Raw genomic sequence first — 21,034 nt, 5'->3', positions numbered from 1 at the left:
GAGGTGTTGAGCAGTGTGATTCAGCAAAGGAATTAGGTATATTGTCTGTATCAAAACACCTGAGGGAGCAAGGAGCAGCCACACCTGTTGATGTCCATATTACATAAAAGCTTAGTCCTAAGTGCATCTTGGGACTGCTTTTGTGGACTTGCACTTTGCAGGATCAAGCTCTTCCTAAATAATTAAGTAAATAGGTGGCATAGTTGTACAATAGCTGATTGTTGTCCACTTAATCCTCTTCAGAAAGTGGTGTAGCCCCAAAACCCGGGGAACCAGAAAACTCTGTGCCCTCGAGAACAAGGCGCCTTCTTCCCCAACTCCCACCCAGCGATAAATCAGACAGCCCCACGCCCACGGTCCTGGTTTGCCAGGAGTCCTATTCTGAGGTTACCAAGAGAACCATCGTGAAGGACCACTGCGCGGAAGCCTATGGAGATCCCAGCAGCCGCCTCTTCATCCAAGAGGACTTGGATCCGGATAGCCTCAGTGATGCCAGCAGATCTGATGATGGCTTCAGCATGGAAAAAGGCAAGAAATATAAAGAGAACAATAAAATGCCAGAGCAGATGGGGGAAAGCAATAGATCAGAGAGCCGTCAGCCAGGAGCCTCACGTATCTCACATGTGAGAGCTGTGAGTGAGCCAGTTTCTACTTCATTCTACATTGGCGATGACAGCAATGATGTGGGAGTTCCCTCCAAGCTCTCTCTGAGCGTGTCCCATGCTCAAGCAGACAAAGATGTCAAGGATCAGGAGTTTTCCTTCAAGTGTGCTGGCACACCAGTTGCTGGAAAGCCACCGGTCAAAGATGTTAGCGCTTATATAAATGCGGCTGGAAAAGTTGTTATTTCCCTTCATCAGAGTCTTCCTCAAGATCAAGAAAACACATCAGGAAAGGAAACAGCATCTTTTGTTAGACAGGAAAGTTTTACCAAAGATAAATCAAGCAGCAGTGTTCCTCAAAATAAACTCCCACATATTTCAAGTCACCCTCTGCTTAAAGATTTAGAGGCTGTTCGGTCAAGTCATATAGACTTCAGTCAGGAGACTCATCTTCTTCTTAAGGACACTGAAACTGCCTTGGCAGCCTTGGAAGCCAAATTGCTTAGTCAAAGCCAACAGCTGGAGCCCTCGGAAACTGCTGGTCAGCTGGAGGACTCCTTGTCAGGGGACTCAGACGTAGACACTGCCAGCACGGTCAGCTTGGTGAGCGGCAAGAACGTCCCGACGAGCGCCCCAAAACGCAAAGCGGTCGCAAGCTTGCAGAAGGAGAAATCCTCCTCCTCACCTTCCATCCAGGACCAGTGCGGGCAGCCCAGCGCTCGGGACAGGCTGACGGAGAAGCGGAAAACGCAGGCACCAGAAGCATCAAACCGTGTGGAGGCCGCTAAACGCTTCCAGATGAAGCGGAGCGCTGGGACTCGAGGGTCTCTTGACTTCACGGATGACGAGCGAAGTTCAAGCTTGCCCTACTTGTCAGTCCCTGACGCGGTCGTGTCTGACCAAGAGCACCCGGTAACCCGGCCGGTTCCCAGGAGGAAACCTTACACTCAGGCCACCAAGGAGGACCAGAGCAAAACCACCTCCAATGTGCAGAAAATCCAGCAGGTTCTCACCCGCTCCAACAGTTTATCCACCCCGCGGCCCACACGGGCCTCGAAGCTGCGCCGTGCACGGCTGGGAGATGCTTCGGACAATGAATGTGTCGATGCTGAGAAAACGGCCTCCAACCCTGACGCCACCGCTCAGGGCCCCAAGCAGCCCACGGAGACAAAGAAGCTCTCCCGGCTGGACATCCTCGCCATGCCAAGGAAACGGGCAGGTTCATTTACAGTGCCCAGTGACTCCGAGACAGCACAGTCGAGGACGGGTTTTTCGGGCCGCAGTGTGGATTCCTATCGGAAGACGGGCGTTTCCGAGGTCAGAGCCGCGGCGAGGAAAACAGCAGCTGCTGCTGCTGCCAAGCAGCCTTTCAGCAGGACCCGTTCAAGCAGTGTCAAGTACTCCTCCTCATCCAGTAAGTGCTCTTGCTTTACGTTTCTCCCACATTCCCCTCTTTCTGACTTGCAGGCTGCACGTGGTTGCCAAGGATTGGTATCTCAAGTAGTAGAGGAGCTGCATTGGTGAGTACAAGAGTCTGCATTAATTAGCAGCAAGGATGTTGAGATTTCCTCTGGGTTTGGAGATGGCAGAGCATCTCTCGTACCCAGTGAGATGATATTGTGGTGGTGTTTGTGAGGATGTCGCAAATAGCTATTTTTTTTTCCTCCACTGAGTTTGTTTCTTGAACAACCGGTTGCCATTTGACCATGGCATGTTGGCCTTTTTTTTTTTTTTTTGTTAAAAACATAAAATTTAATGGCTACAATTCTACAAGGAATTCTGTTCTGTTCCTGTTTTTCTTTAATTTCTAAGATTCAAAGTTTGCTTCCCAGAGAGCTGTTGTTATGGTGTTGGTGACAGCTGATGTCCGAGGTGGCAGGTTTGAAGGCATCTGAAACAGGAGAACAAGAAATAAATGTCTCTTTGTTGTGAAAGCTGTTTCCTTGTTCTTCCTGTAAACATGAATATGGGGCTGGACACTGCACGTTGATTGCCCCAAGAAATTCTCACTTCTGTGTGTTTTCACACACTTTTGCCATAGGTAAGGCAGGTGTGCAGTCCTGTTTTCCGTGAGGCAGAGGTTTGGGGTCTTATCTTGCTCTGTAGCTGAGCACTCAACAAACCCTTACAATATCAACATTTGTCATACTGAAATCAGCCTTTAATTAAGAGGTGGTCCCAATTCAGATGACAACTCCAGAATGGTAATTGTTAGTGGGAGATTGTCCCTGACAACTTTGGTCTAAGTTCCAGGTCAATACCTGTAGTCTTTGACCTACCATGGATGTGGCAAAGCAGATCTGTTTGCTTAGGTTTTTAGGAATGATGTGGTAGCCAAAGGGACAGGAAGAACCCCTTTGGCTGGATTTCTGAGTCCTGTTGAGAGGGATGCTATTTTCAGCAGTTCTGTCATTTTGTAAGGGGTCTTGGAGTTCTTGATGTGTCCTTTAATATATTTTCATACAGCTGAAGTAATTATCCTTCTTGCATTATTCATTTTTATTGCATGCTAAAAATGTTATTTGCTGCTTGTTTTGATTGGGATTGTTTTAGTGCATCCAGCTTCCCCTTTAATTGTAATGATTTTTTTCTTACACATTTGTATATGCATGTAAATCAGAATGTGATTAAGCTAAAAGAGTATGTGCAGTCTCTTCTCTTGCCTTTTTTGAGATGATGCTATTATTAACTTCTTGTTAAACAATAACAAATTTAAAGCAAAATAACGTGGTCAGAGTTTTCCGAACAGGAGGCTCTCTTTGCACTCCCTCTGCCTTTGGACCACAGACTTCAAATCATTCGGAGAAAAATGATAAGTGTTGGCCAGTTCTTTATTCAAATGAATTGGTTTTTGATTTCCAGAGCTCTGTAGCAGCATGCTAACACCTTTCCTTGTCTGTAGTTGCAGCAGATGATGCTAATCCTTCCGCTTAATTAGTTATTCTTAAAATACTAGCCTCCTAATTCCTTGATAGGATTGCGGACCTTGTGGAAGCTCTAAGTACACACTAGTGTGTTTCGTGCTTCACTGTGCTTACTGTCGTGTGATGCATGTTCCTATACTAATGCTGTTGTAGATATAGTGAATCAACACCTAGAACTCCCTTCCTGGAACAAAAGTGAAATGTTGATAAATTGGACTATTGCACTGTGCCATCAAGACATTTCTTAGCATGGTACAACAACCCTTGAAAGCACTGAGCGTCAAGCCTTGGGGGTAAGGAGGCAGATGTGGCTGATTTATTCCAGGAGTTCTTTAGGTGTTTAGCTAACCACAGTAGTTCCCAGCTCTCCCAATGGGAGAAAGTTAATCTTGCTAGTGGAGAAACAGCATGAACTATCTGGCCATGAGACAAGAAATGCCAGTGTCTTGTTGGGCCACATGAAGTCACTTCCTGTGAAATGCGTAGATAACATCAGAGTAATCCAGGTTACCAATTCTGAAAGCTAAGGGCCTGTCTCCCCTGCTCCTCTGTGTACACAATTTGTTTACTCAGTGTAATTTAAATGATACTGAGGGAGCTGATTCTGATTTTCCTTTGACATACAGTATTGGAAAATCAGTCTTTTCATTTTAAAATTTCTGTTCAGTGACAGGGTGACCTCTTGATTCTAAAACTGCATTTTTAAAAAAAAGATCCAACCCTGCTAAATTTATTTTTTCTGTATATATATAAATTTATTCTAATCCAAGGCATTTTTATAGATGTAGGTGTCCAGGAATACTTCTTTCACTCTACAGCAGTTATCTTTAGTTTCTACCTGCATCTTGTATGCTAAATTTGTTGGGTTTGCTTGTATGATCTATGACGCTGGCTTAATTCACTTGCAGTTTTTCAGTGTTAAGATAATCTTGTTAACACATCGAAGCTTTTAGATGTTGCAATTTTAAATAACTCTGCTGGTTTGTGTTAGGTGGGTCTTCATTCTCCAGGGAAAGATAGTAGGGAATGAAGGGATATTTGTAGAGAGTGTAGCAAGGCAGCAAACACTGGGGGCCCAGTTTTCAAATAAGGACATCTTGATACTTCCCAATCAAGGAGGGACCTGGGTGTCTACAGATCTGCAGAACCAGCTGGGATAAGTGTGCAGCTTCCACTTGGCTGCAGGGGTTGGAGCCAGTCCTGACTGTGTGAACACTCTTGTAGAGTGTCATTAATGGCGAATTGCGAGGCAGGAGGTGAACACGGGCGTGTGGGAACACTCTTGTAGAGTGTCATTAATGGCGAATTGCGAGGCAGGAGGTGAACACGGGCGTGTGGACTCCTGCAAGTAACACCAAGCACCACAGTCTACTCTTCACTCAAAACCCCCTCCTTCTGCTTGTACTTGCAGCTAATTGGAAAGGTGTCTTCAGGCTTGAAAACTGGGCTTTCTTTAGACAAGGACTTCTGTGGGACTATGAGGAGTCTGAAATGTGTGCTACTTATACACAGAGCTTCTGTGCATGGAAAGCCAAGTCTGTGGTAATAATTTACTACATTGGAGTCATTAACAGAGTCATTTTTATTTTCCATTGGCATTTCCCTTTCTAAATTTGTATAATGAATAGGAGCCATACAGGGGCTCAACTCAGAAATAAGCTCTGAGAATGTGCTGTTTAAACTTAAAATCTGCACAGAAACTCTCCTTTCCTTGTGCTCTTGGGCTAGTTTTGTGTTACCTTTTTGCCCTTTTGTAGTTACTCTTTACTACTGTCCTTGGTCTGAAACCAATTCATTTTTTATAAGCATCAAGGCGGAGACCACAGGGTTCAGATTACACTTCTACTTCGGAGGAGGAATATGGCTCAAATCACAGCTCCCCTAAACACAAACGCTCCCATACTTCAACAGCCACACAAACACCGAGGATGCGTGGCTCTGGGCTGGGCAAGCAGAAGCACAACAGCAGAGAAACAGATGATGACGAAGATTTTGATGACCACCCTGACCCCTACAACTTCATGGCACAAACAGCAGAGATAGCAGAAATAGCCAGGTGAGGTGGGGCTTTATGTGTTGACCCATGTGTTGAAAATGGGCTGAGTTTTCTTTGGTGTTAAAAACGAACGCAGGTGTGGAGGTAAAAGGAGAGGCTCTCTCCTATTTGTGTGCCCCCATCTCCTTTACATCTGAACATCAACTTGGTCAGACTTGGGAGGTTTCCATAAACCTTTGCAGCCTGGGCTAGGATGTGCTGGTTGTACCTTCTCTCTAGTAAATGTCAGGGTGCAGGGCATTGTATCTTAGTTTGTTTCTTGTTAGAGCTGTGGGAAGTCTGTCAGAAGATCTAACTGTTTATACCTGCTTATCTCTGCTTTCTGCTGGAAGTCACAGTGAGGTTGGTGTGAACTGTCCTAATTCTCTGCAGAGGAAGTCAAATGGGTTAGCAAAGGCTGAATATGTAAACTGTTGTAGCTGCTTTGCCTGAAGCTGGTGAGGGAGCAGTAAGTAATCGCTGCAGGGCAGAAACCTCTTTGCTTAGCACAACTGAATCCAAATCTGTCTAGACCTTGTATATAAATGAGTTGTTGCTTAGCTTGCTGTCCCTGGATACGGGGCTGACTGTGTACTGGTGGTCCAGCGGTTGCCTGGAGGACCTCAGCAGTAAAGCAAATAGATTCCTTTTTTTAAACAGTGGCATTTGAGGTTTGACATCTCTAATATGCAACTGTGTTATGCCAGCTTTCCAGAAATACTGGTCTTCCATTGTGCTGGCCATACTTGAAATACTTTTGACTGAGGAAGCTGTCTTCTGTCTGCTCTTGGCCAGCATCTCCACGTCACCCTCAGCGCTGCCGCACTGACCTCAAAAGGGCTTTTCTTGCCTGAAAATTGCTGCCAAGCTGCTAAAAAGTGTGTCAGCCTTCAAACCAGGCTGCATTACCTGTGCTGCACGAAGCATGTGTGTGTGGGAGATGCCTGCTTCCCTCCCACCAGCGTTCCCAGTGCCGGAGAGCTCCGGCTCACAGCAGCTATAAATAAATGGTTGCGTCAGACTTGTCTGGCACTGCACGTTGCAGGGCTCGGTCACAGAGTCTGCTTGGTAATTGCAGTTCTGATTTCCCTTGCTGCTCCCGAATTAACTGGGAGGGGTTTGGAGGAGTCAGAGAGAGTTAAAAGGGAAAATGCTACTTGTTTACAGTAAGTGAATCACATAATGGAAGTGTTCCATGGCAGGTCTATCCACAGCAGCACAGAGAGGGGGTACCTTAGGCAGGAAGCTCAAACTGGTTTCTATTAGTTCAATTATGCGTTTTCTTTCCAAGGAAATGTTTTGATTAACTCACAGTTTTATCACATTGCTTGTTTTTCTAGTGGGCCCCTTCCAACTCAGAATTGATTCTGTGATAAGGTTTTGGTTTTTTTTAATTTAAAGAAGAAAGTGTCTTTCACATGAAGCTGACTAGCTACAAGATTATTTTTTTCTCTTGAAAGTTTTCCTTTAAAATTACCACAACATCTGCTTCTGGTCTGAAGGGTTTTTTTAAAGCTTTGCTATCAACAATCCAGAGACTTAGAAACTGGTTTTGAGATCTAGAGCAGGTGGAGCAAAGTGCTACCATTACTAAGTGTTAATTGGACACCTGTCAAGGGCCTTGAAGTTCCAAGACTTGGTTTCTGAAAACCAGATCCCTCTAAGGTATGCTGTGCTTACCCTGGTAATCCCTCCGCTCTTCTGGAGAATGTGGAGGCATATTGTGATTTTCAGTCTATAAATCACAAGAAAGAAGGAAAGCAAATTTGAGCTTTTATTCTTTAGGGAAAAAGAAAAAACTTTTTTTTCCACTGCATGGATTTTTTTAATGGAAAAAAAAACCTCCCAAGAGGAAAAATTAACTGTATTGTATTTGAAAAAAAAATTAATTAAAAAGTGGAAGGAAAAAGAAGGCAGTAGAGTGGATAGGTGGGGGGAGAGTAATAACATAAAACTTCTTTATGGATTGTCTCCAATACTTTCTAGTAGGGTATAGTCACAAGATTTTGCCTTATATCAAATATCTACTTTAAAGCTGGGTTCAGGAGAAGAGCAGGTTTATTTTATATACAGACAGCATTTCTCAACACCCTGCCAAGCACCCCAAAATGCCCTGCTTTCCCTAGCCTCTGCAGAGGTCATCGATCCCACAAACCTTTTGTGGCTCCTCTTTTTGTATTTTACAAATATGTGTCGTGTTGCATCACATGTCCTAATGGTTCTGCTTCACTGCCTGTGCTTTAGGCTCAGCCAGACCTTGGTGAAGGATGTGGCCATCCTGGCTCGAGAGATTCACGATGTTGCTGGAGATGGGGACTCACAGAGCTCATCGGGGACAGGACCAAGCACCTCCCTCAGCTCTGTGCCCAACACTCCTGCTTCCACCATATCAGCAAGAGAAGAGGTAAGATCCCAAATGACAGAAATCGCTGCCTCTGAATTCTAGTAAGTACATACGTGGGGCATGGTTGTGGTGGGAGACCAGAGCAGCATCCCCAGTTGCTGCAGCAATGAAAAACCCTCATTACCCATCCTCCTGAAAAACACCACCAGAAAGACTGCAGCCTGTTTAGGATCCTCTTTATTTTGTCCTCTGTGCCACAGCCAGCCTTGCAAGGGGTGGGAATCATATTGTTTTCTAAGGCTCTCAAGGCTTCCAGTTGGACTTTGGTCACTGAAATTTGCATCTGAGGAACAGGATGGAGGGCATGTGTTGTGCTGCCGTGTGGGGAGCTAGAGCTTTCCTCTATTTCAGACAAGGCACTGAAGACATGCTGTCGGTGCACGCTCCGTGTCAGCTGTTTTGTACCTCTGCTGTGTCCTTTCTGCCAGGACTGTTGAGATGCTGTGCAGGTGTTGTTTGGATCCCTTCCCTCCATATGTGTATCGGTGGGTGAGGGCAGGGACTCCACTCTCTGGTCAGGGAGCTGGGCAGTAGCTTGGGAAGTGCTGTCCACCAACTCTTCAGTGAAGCTGTGGCTTGCTCCCAAACTGTGTAGCACAGTTTGTCTGCACTGGGCTGGGGAGGAGAGAGGCAATTTCCTAATTTTGTTCACCAGTGCTGCAGTGCAGGGACCCGCTCAACTCACATTTGGCTGCCAGGTCACCAGGAGTCCAGCTGCTAAAGTGAAATTGCCTTTGCTAGTGTTTTAAATCCAAATTCCCTCTTGTCTACCAACAGCATGGGCTTAAAAAAATACACAGCTCTCTGTTGTTCAGATGGTCCTCTTGGCCTTCTGTTGTGAGGTTTGCAGACCCATCCTAAGCAGGGTTCAAAGCTCAAGAACAAACCTGTTATTCTACCAAGAGAGTCCTTGGCGGCCCCGGGACTCTGATCTGAGATAAAGTGTTACATTACTTTGTTTCCTTGGAAGTGCCACGCCTGAAAAACTGCCTTCTGTATTGTTCTTTTCGAGCAGTAAAGGTGACAAATCTACCGTACTCCTGACTTGCAAACGAAACGTTTTGCTCAGCACCCGCTTGCTTCCAGAAAAGCAGGGAAGGAAAAGCAGCGTACCCACTTTTTTTGTGAAGTGCCACTGAAGGGTACAACCATAAGTCAGCTCAGGCACAGGGATGTGTCCCCAGCCGCTAGAGGAAGTCGCCTGCAAAACACAGTGTTTCTGCTTTGTGCAAAATGATGGGCTACAAAGTGCATGGTTGTGATGCTGAATGGCAGAATCACAAATCCGGGATTGCTTGGATCTGGGTGAATTGAGGGTTCCCTCACTGGCTTTGCAGTGCTGCCGTGTGGGACACGCCAGTCAGTCCCTCATAATTGTGAGGAGAGCAGATGTAGGCTTGTGTTGTGCTGTAGGGAATACTCCCAGCAGTACCCACTGCTAGAGCAGTTTTTGAGATCTTACAGTGACATAAAGGACAACACTGGTGGGAGCCTTTGAAGACGGATGAGGAGCTACAACCTTTGGTGTGTTCAGGTAGCAGTGGCTAAAAACACTTTAAAGGGTTTCTAATGAGACTCACTCCAAAGAGGATTGGACTGCACCGTGATTTCAGCAGGACCAGCAGCTGGGGGGCATTTTGAGTTACACCCAAAATGCCCCAGTGTGTAAGTTTTGCTGCCTTATGTTAGTGATAGCCAGGAGCAGGTTAAGTCAGCAGGACTTTCTGCTGCCAGTGCTGGGATTTGGAGCTGGATTCCTGAATAGCTTGGGATCCTGAGTGGTGCAGCTTGGGGGTCATGTTATGAATGGGAGCATATAAACTGATGTGGGTTTAATAAATAGACTTCTCATCTTTGGAACCAGACCAAAATCAGCAGACCTGCTTCCCACAGTCTTAAGTGGTGCTGAATCTGTGCTAAAATGATTATTTTGGCTTAATGCAGGGAAGTTGTTAGGAAATATCTGAGAATTAGTGTGTGTGATGTGAAGCACTGTGAATTTTGTGAGTTTTTATTAAGTAGCTTTATATTAAATACTAGGAAAGGACATAGTGATGAGAAATAGCTACTATGGTTATAATAGTATATAGTTACATAATTATATATATCTATATATTTCAATTATAACTATATAATAGTTATAATTGAAACATTACAAGGAAGTATGTGAGTAAGAAAAGTTTGCTGTGTGTGATGGTCTCCTATCCTGCTCTGTCTCATGCAGTATGCCATTCTGCTAGCTCTTGATTTTCTACTACTAAATATTTATACCTATTCCAATAAAGAGGGAGGGAATGCAGGAAAAATAAGCACTGATACTGGAATCACTTTTGAGTGTTTAATGCTGTATCAGAAGCTTCACTTCAGACTAGTGTGTGGCACAGCATCTCTCAACCTCAAATGAACTGCTTTTTAAATTACTTTTATTAAGAAGCTTGGTTAAAGATTAAAATCACGAGTGTCCTCTTAAAAGTTAAGATGGAGGCTTAGATTAAACTTTATTCTTCATGTTCTGTCTTTTCAGGTCCAGTGTTGGCTTGGATGTTTGCCAGGGAGGTTTTCGGTTTCCCTAGTGCATGTTTGGGGTGTTCTTGTTTGTTTTTGTAGCCTCAGCTGTATAGTTTATAACAACCTAGATTCTTGGCATATAGAGCTGAATACTACTACAAATTAATCAGAAAAAACAAACAAGCCCAAGCAGAACCAAAAAAAAAATAAAAAAGGAGTTCAGGAAGGGTGAAACCTTCATGATTCCTGTTTACCAAAGCTATGGGTTGTTTGTGAAGCCTTGGCTTGTGGGTGTGTAGGTTTTACAGGACCCAGTTTTCTGCAGAGCTGAGCCATCAAACTGAACTCAGCTGCTGTGAATGTAGTCAAGTTGGGTCATCCCAAATCACCCACCAATTCTGCACATTTTAGCCCTTATTAAAATCCTTTTGGTTGTTTTTCTTTAAAGTTGATAATGATACAGGAAAAACTAAAAAGCCCAATTATATTTTGTTAAGTTGTTGTTTAATGTACTCAGTGTGAGTGTTGGTCTGACAAGAGGAAGTGCTTACTGGTGTGACAGAACAGAAAGCATGAGAAGAAACCAGGTCATGTACAAAAATCTCCTGGTGATGGTGGAGCAGGTGCTGCCCTTACCGTGTTTTCAGCTGGTTGTGCTGCGAGGACTGTTCCCTGTAGAAACCTCATTCCCTTCTGACACTGTTTCACTGCTGCAAGCAGCCTAACTTCCTGTTTCTGCTTCAAAAAGAAAAGCTTATTAGCTAAACATTTTGGCTGCTGTGCCCCTGCACCATAATATCTCATACCTTCTGGCTGTGTATAACCCGAGTGCTGCTGTGTACAGTGTGGGGAGCCTGGACCTTGGATGGCACGTGGTTTCCTCACAAGAGCTGTGTGCTCTGCCAACCAGAGAACCTCCTGGGCTGTGAGTTTGGCCCTTTCTCTGTGCTCAGAGGGCTCTGGGTTTTACTCAGCACAGTCCCATTTTGAAGCAATTGGGGATCTGCCCGAGACCACCTCTGCAGAGCTGGTTGGTGACCAGGACCTCCTTGGGCTTCAGTGCATGACGGGGGTGGGCACTGAGTGCTGGCCCTCAGGAATGCGCTTTTGGGAATGTCAACCCCAAAATAACCCCAGACCACGTGTTCTCTTTGATACTTGCTGTCACAGTCATTCACTAGCATTGACCTCTTTGTTTCTGTTTTAACACAGATTGCTCGTAGATCTTTTCGGCTGGCATATCCATCTCAGGTGCACTTTCCATCCCATTATTTTTGTATCTCTGTCTTGCCACTGTTATTTTCTTCCCTTTGTTTTAGAGTTTTTGTCAGTAAACCAAACAGGAATAGCTGTCTTGTCTTTTCTGTTCTTCCTGTTAATTATGTGCATTGTAAGTGGGTTTGTATTGCTTTTTCATCTCTTTCATGTGTTATTAAATGGTTTCTGATTAATTTTAGTGTGTCTTTAATGTTGCATTGAGATATTAAAACACAAGATATGGGAAAACAGGGCCTTTTTGAATACTAGCTAAATTCAAAAAAGACAAAGATGTACTTTTCAAATATGTTCTCAAGACTCAAAATTATAAAGTAGAATATCCCTGCAGAGTTTTGTGGTATGACTCCATTGGGTAGACACTTGCAGGATTGGGGTCTAGTAATTTGCTTACGAGCCCATACCTGTCTGAACAAGACTTAAATGACTCAGTGTACCTCTTGGGCTTGCCTGAAAAATCTGCAATACCTGCAGTGAGTCTCTGTGAGCTTCCTTTCCCTACTAATTTTTAATGACTCGTTACTCATTATTTCCAAGTTGGTGCAGCACATTCCAGAAGCAAGTCTGAACTACCAGAAAGTGCCTCCGGGATCAGCGGAACTGAAGGATTTTGACCAAAATATGAATGATAATAGAGAAGAGGATCCCTCAAGAAAAACAAGGACAAGAAACCGTGAGGAGGCAGGACACCTTTTTCTATACTTTGTATATGACTTGACTTTAAGCTGCTGTGTGTATACTTGCTCTTTCTGCCAAAGGAGGCTACTCAAAAAAAAAAAAAAAAAACCCTCACTGCTCAAGAGCCCTGACTTGTGGGTATAGAAACAATATTTACAAAAATGATAAAAAGAGAAACAGAAGGGTGACTGTGGGTTGAGCTGCTAGTGCTGGTCCTATCCTGTGTCTGACTTGAAGCAATCCCTCACTCTCCTGTAGAGAGGTGCCAAGGCTGGATAAAAGGTGCAGGTTCAGAGTGCCCCCAGCTGATGTGGGCTTTCCTGGCAGAAGCCTGGAGGCTCTGGTGAGCCACAGGACTTGAATATTTGGGGTTTGGTAGGCTTGTGTTTTGTTGTTTTTAGTTAAGCAGAATGTTACATGGTGGGATACCTGGCTGTGAAGGTGGCTTGAACTCACGTAAATCACATTAGACAGTTTCAGTGAGACTGCTTGTGTGGCTTCTCGTGTTATGATTTGGCTTTGGGGTTTATTTTTTGTTTTTGTTTTTGTTTTTTGGAGGGGAGGTATCTGTGAGGCTTGGAAAGTCTTAAGTGTTTTTCTTTCACAACTGCTTAAATAGTTATGTTATTGCAGACGACTGTCTCTCTGCCTCTAGAAAATAAAGTCTGAATGAGTTAGTATTAACCTTTTTGCCAAAGTGCTGCAACAAAGCTGCACATCATCCTAATCTCCCTTGAACTCGAGGTATCATCCACACAGATGATGATGTTTCCGTGAAGATCATTTACTGTACAAAAAAATCCAGTTTTGTAATACACCACTTCTGCTAAAAGTTCTCTGATTTGTCCTCACGTTTTAGGTAATCTTTGACAATCTGATGTTGAACCCAGTGTCCCAGTTATCACATACAATTCGTGAAAATACAGAAAACCTAGCTGAAAAAATGAAGTAAGTAACTTTTTGTCCCTGGCCTGAAATGGTGACTTGCTGGTGAGTTTGTTGATTTGCTGCTTGTGGAACATATCGCATTGTTGTCTTGGAAGGTTTCGTTATCAAGATGCAGGGACTCCAGATGTAGGAAACTCTCTGTGTGTAGTGGACCAGGGGGTAATATGATTATTTGCTCTCTCTCATCTGTTTGGCCTTTTGGAATTGTAATGCTGGATTTGTAACCTGTTGATGCCTTAACTTTGAAATGTTGCCTGTGCAAAGATACAGCAGAAAATTGGTGGATTGTTTCCTCTTTCCTTCTCTGTACCAAGGCTCTTGTAAAAACCTGCAGATCACGAAGCTTGTGAAATCTTTTCAAAGTTTGTTGTTGCTTCAGAAGACATCAATTAGGGCAGGACTTTGGATTGTTCCTAAATCAGCTGAAAGGGGCTTTGTCCAGTTGCTAATCCACTAATCTCTTTTGTTGCAACATCTTGTGATAATTAAGTCTTTTAAACAAGGAGCTTTTGGATGGCAGTTTTAAGACCTGCTCCACTTTTTATGGTACAGGATTCTGTTTCAAAACTCAGAAAGGACTTGGGAGGAGATGGAGGCCAAAATCAATTCAGAAAATGAAGTGCCAATTCTGAAGACCTCAAACAAGGTAAGACCATGCAAAGAAGGGAAATACTAAAGACTTTCATCCATGAAGGCTTTGTAAAAAACCAAAACATCAATCTCTGGCCCTTCTCAATTCCATTTCTGAAATTTATGGTTCATTTTCATGTGTTGAACTGCTGGGCTTTGTTACTCTTTGAAGTGTGACAAAGTGAGTTCCTTCAGCTGTTGTGTTTAACCACACTCTTTCCCTGTTCATTTGAGATTCATCCTCGAAGACCCAGTTCCTTAACAAATGCTGAAGTTCAGGGTCATTAGGCTTATATAAACATTTACCAGAAAGATATCCTTCCATGTAGTTGCCATAGCTTCAGACAGGTGTTTCTTTTGAATGTTTTTTTTCTTCACCTGTAACAGTTTGATATTAGGGCAGTAAAAATTCAGCTCAGGCTGAATTCACTCTGATGATTCAGCCTCGGGGTGGTGTTTATGTTCTCATGACCTTTAATTGTCCTTGGTGGAGATTGGCAGTAAGGATTTAAGTACAGTAGTGGACCCAGAAAATATGATTAGTGCTAAGCAGCATTGTGCAAGACCTGGGTAGCTCAGTGCTACAGCAGTGTAAATGTGGCCAAATGCTTTGTCTGATCTAGGAGTTGAGTTTACAAATATCTTTGTATATTTATTATTAAGGAGGAGCCTTTATACAGTTAACCTGGCTAGCATTTCATATCTAAAAACCACTGCGGCTGTGAACTGGGTGGTGGTGTAGCACTTGGTGACATGATGCAGAGCAAGGTTCCCAGTGCACTGAACAAAGGCACAGCTTTGTCATGTCTGTTAAACAAGCAAGGTTGGGGCTCACTTTGAATCTCCTTAATCAGATAAGGCAGAAGGAGTAAGACTTAGATTCCTCTGTCAGTTGAGTACTTTGTTGCTTAATTTTCCATTCTAATGCTTTTGTTTCTAGGAAATCAGTTCTATCCTGAAGGAGCTCAGGCGAGTTCAAAAACAACTTGAAGGTTGGTCATCTAAAATGTTCCTTTTGTCTCTCAAATGCCAGTAAAGTTGCACAAAATAAAATAATGTGACCTGATTTTCCAGTAAAAGCTGGCAAAGGATGCAGAAGTTTAGTTTGTTAGCGCAGTGCTTCCTGATGAGTGAATATGGAATGAACAGTAGATTTATCTTGTGCTGGCAATTTCTAAGAATATTAATGACTTTTGAAATGTGGACCCTGTTGCTGTGGAAGTGCTTTGTTTGTGATAATTAGCATATTCCCATAAGATAAACTGGCACAGGTCTGTTCTGATGAAGTAAAATTTAGCAGCTCTTTAAGCCAGTAAGCTGTGCTATACTTTTTGGACTTGAATTTTGCACACAGAGCTCTACGGTAGGAAAAGCAACACAAGCTCTTGCATCATCTAAAAGTTTAATAAAGACATAAGAACATCCAGGCGTCATTTTAGGCTCCTGCTAAAAGCTTGTCATTTGGCTGCTGTAGTTCGTCTTTTCCAATTTTACCAGAAAGTTGAGCGTCCACGTAGCTTCAGTTTGGGTGAGGTTTTGCTTGTTAAAGCTGTTTGGGCCTGAAGGTACTAATGAGGAAAATAACATGATTAAATGAAGAAAAGTACTACCTGCAGTTCTGCTGCCTTCAAAACGAAGGCAGCAACCTTCTGTTTGGAAACCTTGCTGAGTGCTGCTAATATGTCTGTGTATGTCTCTTTTTTTTTTTTTTCCCCAGTCATAAACGCTATCGTTGACCCTACTGGAAACTTGGATATAGTTGCCAGTAACAAAGCATCTTCTGCTGCTAAGCAATCTACAGCCACTAAAGTCAGGACTGCTAACAATTCTGGGTCCACACTGGAGACTTTGTCCCCAGCACAGATGAGAAACTACACTCAGAAATCGAACTGTGGGTCTTCTAGCTTGCAAGATTCGAATTTCATTCCAGATGGAGAGAAATACGTGATCTGATACAATATTTTGTATTGCTGTCATATTGTAATCTACTGTTGCATTAGTATTGTGTATGAGTGGTTTGTGGACAGTTTGTGTGGAGCAGTTGTTTAGATTGCTAACACATTGCACAAAAAAAGAAAAATCTATGCTGTGAGGGTGAATGGAAAGTCTGTGTATGCCTTGTGATCAAGACTAGCACTGTGGAGCAGCACACATTCAGCATAGAGGCAAACTGACTTTTACAAAATTACTCACTCTTCCAGTGTGCCATAAGAAGACAGGCTTTGCATATTTTCCATTCAGCACTGCCGAGGCTAAAGTGTTCTTGCATTGGCCTGTTGATAATTATTCAGTTGTAATGAGGCTCAATTTAAAAAAAAAAAAAAAAAAAAGAAAAAAAGGCACCTTTTTTTGGTACTATATTTGTTTGGGGTTTATTTGTTTGAGTTTTTTTTTTTTAAGTGTACAAGCAAAGCATTACATCTCTGTTGGAATCAGTGTGCAAATCCAACAGAACGGTCGTGCAATAAATATCATGAGTTTCTGAGAGAAACTCTTACTGCAGTTGTGTAAGAATTCATTTCCAGCAGTCATAAAAAGGCAACCACACTGAAGTTGTGCATCCCTTTTTTCAGTCCAGAAACCAAAACAAGACAGAATGAACCCTTTGTTTCTCTCTTGGGACAGTTATTAAAGGTACAAATGTAAAGATGACTAATACAGTTACTATTTTTGATGATATTTCAGACCCAAAGTTTGGGGTAGGTACAAAAAGTTAGATTTTACAGTTTAGCTTGCCAAATTTTCATGATTTCGGTACAAATGTTGTCTTTAAGCTGCTTTTTTTTTTTTTTTTTAATTAAAGGATAGAGTTTTTTACAGTGAGCTACAAATATTCTTGGCTGGGCCAAAGATTAGCTAATTTTAAGGAAAAATATCTGTTCCAATGGCTCATGAAATAAACTTAATTGCACAGTTGCTGTGAACAAGTGTGTTCACCTGACAGCACTGAAAAAATAATGACTTCAATGTAGCTCCATCTTTATGGCTAGTTCTGTTATGAATTTTTTTTCAATGCAAAAGTGCTTGCAAAGAACACCATTCCGTGGTGTTCTTCAGAAACTAACAGTGTCAAGCACTTGGTACGTTTGGGATTTTTGTCTGGATTCAATTTTTGGTCTGTTATAATCCCAGAAACACTAAGGATTGTGCGCAGTTGCACTGAGCAATTTCTTATTTTAAAAAAGTTGGGGTTTGTATTCTGTCTTTGTATATTTAACTGCAAAACACTAAGCAATTTTTGTTGCTCTAAGAACAAAAGTTTTGTTTTTGAGGGGATCTCTTCCAAATGTGTTTGCTCCCAGTTTTTTCTGTCTTGTATCGATTCCTTTTTCATTCTTCCAGGTCAATAAACAGTAATCGGGTAAAGAAATTCTTTTGTAGCTGTGGAGGATACATTTACAGGGAAAGGTGAGCAGATGAGTTCCACTTTGCCCTCATACAGTATGTAGTTTAACCAGTGAAAATGGTTTCCCAAGCTTGACTGCGTCTTGTGTGCTGACTTTATATTTTGGGGTGAGTAGTGGATTCCTTAGTTAGCTTCAGTAGTTACCCGAGCTTTTCTGCTGGAATGTTGTAACAGTGGGAACCTGTTAAAATAATTTAAATAAATAGGGATGCTCACAAAGTGTTTAACCTTACTAGTGAAGACCATGATTGCTTTCCTGGTACAGCCAGTGGGAGCTTTCCATCGATTTCAGCAGAGACAGGGTTGGTCCCAAAAATGGGAGTATGCCAACAGGCCATTAGTTTCTTTTTGAGCATGCAAGATGCTGGCTGGTAAATAATAGGTGCAAATATCCTTCTGAGATCTCCTGTAGGTTATAAGACTCATCTGCTTGTGTGGAGATGCTCTTCCATGAGGAAATCTGCTGGATTTCACGTAGATGAATGCAGAATAGAAAAAGAATTTGCCCTTGATGTTGTTCTGCCTGTAATATACGCACTATCTGAATGTGTTAATTCAGTCGTTTATTCTGATCTGTCTTTTCTTGAAATACCTGACTGTGTCCTTGGTGAATATCATAAGTGGTGGTATCGTTCCTGACATATGAGACACAATTTTTCAAGCCCTTCTTAGTTAGGGTTTGAACTGACCAGGTGCTACCCCAACTCACTAGGAGTTGAAGGACCTTCACAGATAAGGTGTTGCTGTTAGTTTCAGTTTTGCTGTAGAGACAAGTGAATTATTAAGACATCTATCATCCTTTGTTATTTCCACATCTTCATGCCCATGTGCTGGTGGATTCTGTTTCTCTACAATGTGCCCTTGATGGGACTTCTGTTTACTTTGACTTGAAAATTGCTTGATTCTTCTTTGATTCATGAACACATCAGGGAGGGGTTTTCTTCCTTGGTTGCTCTGTCCTGAACTTGAGAGCAAGCCCACAGACACCTTGCATCAATTAAATCAACCTGTAAAATGTGGTACCTCTTCAAGTGAGTAATAAGGATGCAACAATCAGTGTCTGTCGATAATTTGGAAATGTGTGTGTGAAGGCAGGGAGGATGCACAGCTTGATTTGTTTTATTTGTGACTCAGCCAAACTATAAAACGCTACTGTGTCCTGACACAGCGTTCATCCTTGGATCTTTGCAGTTAAAGTGGTTTTGCTAGTCAAGGATGAATCGCGACATATTTTTTTCTTGTATTCACCGCTTCTGAAGTACTCCCGTTGCACTCGTCTGCTCCAGATAAGCCAAAGAGCTATCCACTCCTCTGCTGATTGTTCATTCTTACAAGCAGTACTGTATGCAACCATGGAAACATGCCTGTGTGACTCCAGCGTGAACCCCACTGATGTGTAGTGGTGTATCTGGGTGGCCCAGGATCAGCGCACGAGATTCCCGTTGGCTTCCACGAGCTGTGGATGGGCCTTGCACTGAGCTTGGCGGGGGTGACGCTGACCTGTGGGTCACTCTCACACCATTCTGCTTTCACGTGTTTTGTGTCTGACTAAAGAAATGTAATGGAGGGTGGGATTTTCAAAGTCTTAGGGAAGCAAGTTCTCGGGTTCTTTTGGGTTTCCCTATGCTTTGGGTGCCTGATGCCCTGAGCACCTTTCAAAATCCCAGCCCTCAGCTCTTCCACTATACTTGAAAACCACGGTCTGAGTTTGATGCTTTCAGATGTAAAATCCTGTTATTCTGTTTTGATGGCGTGATTGTAGATTCCTGCAAGGATGTGTACGAGCTTTGTGAGCGAGGACATGGCTGTGTCTGCAGTCATGTCATGCTGTGGTCGTGCTCCAGGAGAAAAGGACGTCTGCATCATCTTTGAGTATTTTAGTAAAGGTACAACTAGTGGAATGTTTACATACAGCCTACTGATGAAAAAGGAGACAGAAGAAAAAAAAAAGGAAAAAGAGATGAAAAAGTGTAAAGTATTTGAGTGCAAGACTCTGCTAGTTTTTTCTTGTTTTGCAGATCGCACTAGCTATTTTTGAAGTTGGTAAGTGTGTATAACTTTTGCAAAGACCAGACAGAACTACCTGTTCACTTTCGATGTGCCCCGTGCTGAATTGTGCCTATTTCACTCTCTGCTGTTGTTATGCTGCTGATTCTGCTGTTCTCAACTGTTCACTGGATCATTCCATTTGCATGCAACACAAATGCAAGCTGAGCTGTCTGAGAGTAAAGCTGAAACACATTTGTATAACTTGAATCAATTAATGACTTTCTGTTTTCCACACCCTCTTGAAATGCTGTGTATAATTTTGATTTGTTTCTCCTGCCCTGATTTCTTTCTGCTTTTGGTTTGTTTTCTTTTTTTTTTTTTTTTTTTTTTTTTTTTTTTTTTTTTTTTTTTTTTTTTTTTTTTTTTTTTTTTTTTTTTTTTTTTTTTTTTTTTTTTTTTTTTTTTTTTTTTTTTTTTTTTTTTTTTTTTTTTTTTTTTTTGAATGGTAATTTATTTTTGTTTGGATTATAGGCAGTATCTGTACATTTTGTTTCAAGGTGATATTGTGGATTGTCTTTAAAAAACCAAATTGTTATTTTATATAATTTTATCATAAAGTTGCTCTAATAAATCATTCTTTTATCATGTGACAACGATTCTGGATTTCGTGTGTTAATTTGGAGGGGAGTATGTGTTTGGTGGACTGACTTTTCCAACTGCTTGTTTACACTGGTGTTGTTAAGTGTGGTGCAATCAGAGAATTGCCAGGAACCAAAGACTCACAGTGCAGCTGGATCAGTCCTGGTGACACCCAACATATGGACGGGGCAGATCCCTCTCCAAAAGAACAGGAGTCCCCTTCCCCCTCTCTGTAGTTACAGGGTTGAAGTCCCTCAGTCCCCTTCACCTGAGGGTGGTACGTCTGAGTACAGTATGGTGATACTTGATTTAGTACTTGATTTAGTGTTTTGTTTCACTGCTGTGATTAACAGCAGTGGTTGAATCCAGCCTGGATATGATCGTTCCCCAGGAGGTATATGATTATAGGAGAACATTATTAGACTTAACTCTTTTGCTCTCACCTTACATGCACACAAACATATATATATATATATATATAGTAGTTTTTGTGTCTACGAAATTGTGGGGTTTTTTTACTTTTTCCCTTCGTTCTGTCAGTGTCCTTCTTCCCTCCTGCAGTTTTGTCTGAGCTTTGCATCCTTCCTGGCACTTTTGAAATAACATTAATTCCTCTTTCTCCCCTGCACAGCCTCCAGCCTCCCCCACCCTGCTTGGTGCCACGTGAGACTCTGCATTAGAACAGCTCATATAGGAAGCAGCTGATAAAAACATGGCATTTTTTGCCAGCAATAACTGAAACAGAAAGGGGAAGAAAATATTAATCCCTAACCTAGAATCAGTGGGAGACTTCCCATCCTCTGGTGACCTTTCCATTAGATACTTGAACATGAGACCTTTTATATTTAAAAGTTTTAGGGAGAGATTTTAAAAAAAAAAAAAAAAATTCTTCTGCCTCTCTTGAAAAGCTTTACGAAGCTTAGTTTGCATGTGCTGTGTCTGCAGAGAAGGTTTTCTGTGTTGTCTAGAGTACAGGTCTGGGTTACACACGATATT

At 42.4% G+C, this 21,034-nt stretch overlaps 1 protein-coding gene across 5 annotated transcripts in view; it reads left to right on the top strand.

Annotated features, from left to right (window-relative positions):
- Nucleotides 1–19,349, top strand: part of CEP170B (centrosomal protein 170B) — a 57,562-nt gene extending 38,213 nt beyond the window's left edge. For 2 of the 5 annotated variants that reach the window (XM_027901632.1, XM_027901629.1), the window contains 9 exons: nucleotides 244–2,016; nucleotides 5,333–5,582; nucleotides 7,806–7,965; nucleotides 11,686–11,724; nucleotides 12,286–12,429; nucleotides 13,286–13,374; nucleotides 13,927–14,020; nucleotides 14,945–14,996; nucleotides 15,722–19,349. In XM_027901632.1, the coding sequence (XP_027757433.1) occupies nucleotides 244–2,016; nucleotides 5,333–5,582; nucleotides 7,806–7,965; nucleotides 11,686–11,724; nucleotides 12,286–12,429; nucleotides 13,286–13,374; nucleotides 13,927–14,020; nucleotides 14,945–14,996; nucleotides 15,722–15,957 (2,837 nt within the window). In that variant the 3' untranslated portion in view covers nucleotides 15,958–19,349. The remainder of the gene's footprint in view (nucleotides 1–243; nucleotides 2,017–5,332; nucleotides 5,583–7,805; nucleotides 7,966–11,685; nucleotides 11,725–12,285; nucleotides 12,430–13,285; nucleotides 13,375–13,926; nucleotides 14,021–14,944; nucleotides 14,997–15,721) is intronic. The other 3 variants (XM_027901634.1, XM_027901631.1, XM_027901633.1) reach the window with 2 other exon arrangements.
- The last annotated feature ends 1,685 nt before the right edge of the window (nucleotides 19,350–21,034 follow it).

The sequence above is a fragment of the Empidonax traillii genome, unplaced genomic scaffold (genome assembly GCF_003031625.1).
Source record: "Empidonax traillii isolate 1590-97213 ecotype Southwest subspecies unplaced genomic scaffold, ASM303162v1 scaffold803:size405832, whole genome shotgun sequence".
Lineage (NCBI taxonomy): Eukaryota > Metazoa > Chordata > Aves > Passeriformes > Tyrannidae > Empidonax > Empidonax traillii.
The sequence above is the reverse complement of the archived record's forward strand: the minus strand, read 5'-3'. Positions and strand labels throughout refer to the sequence as shown.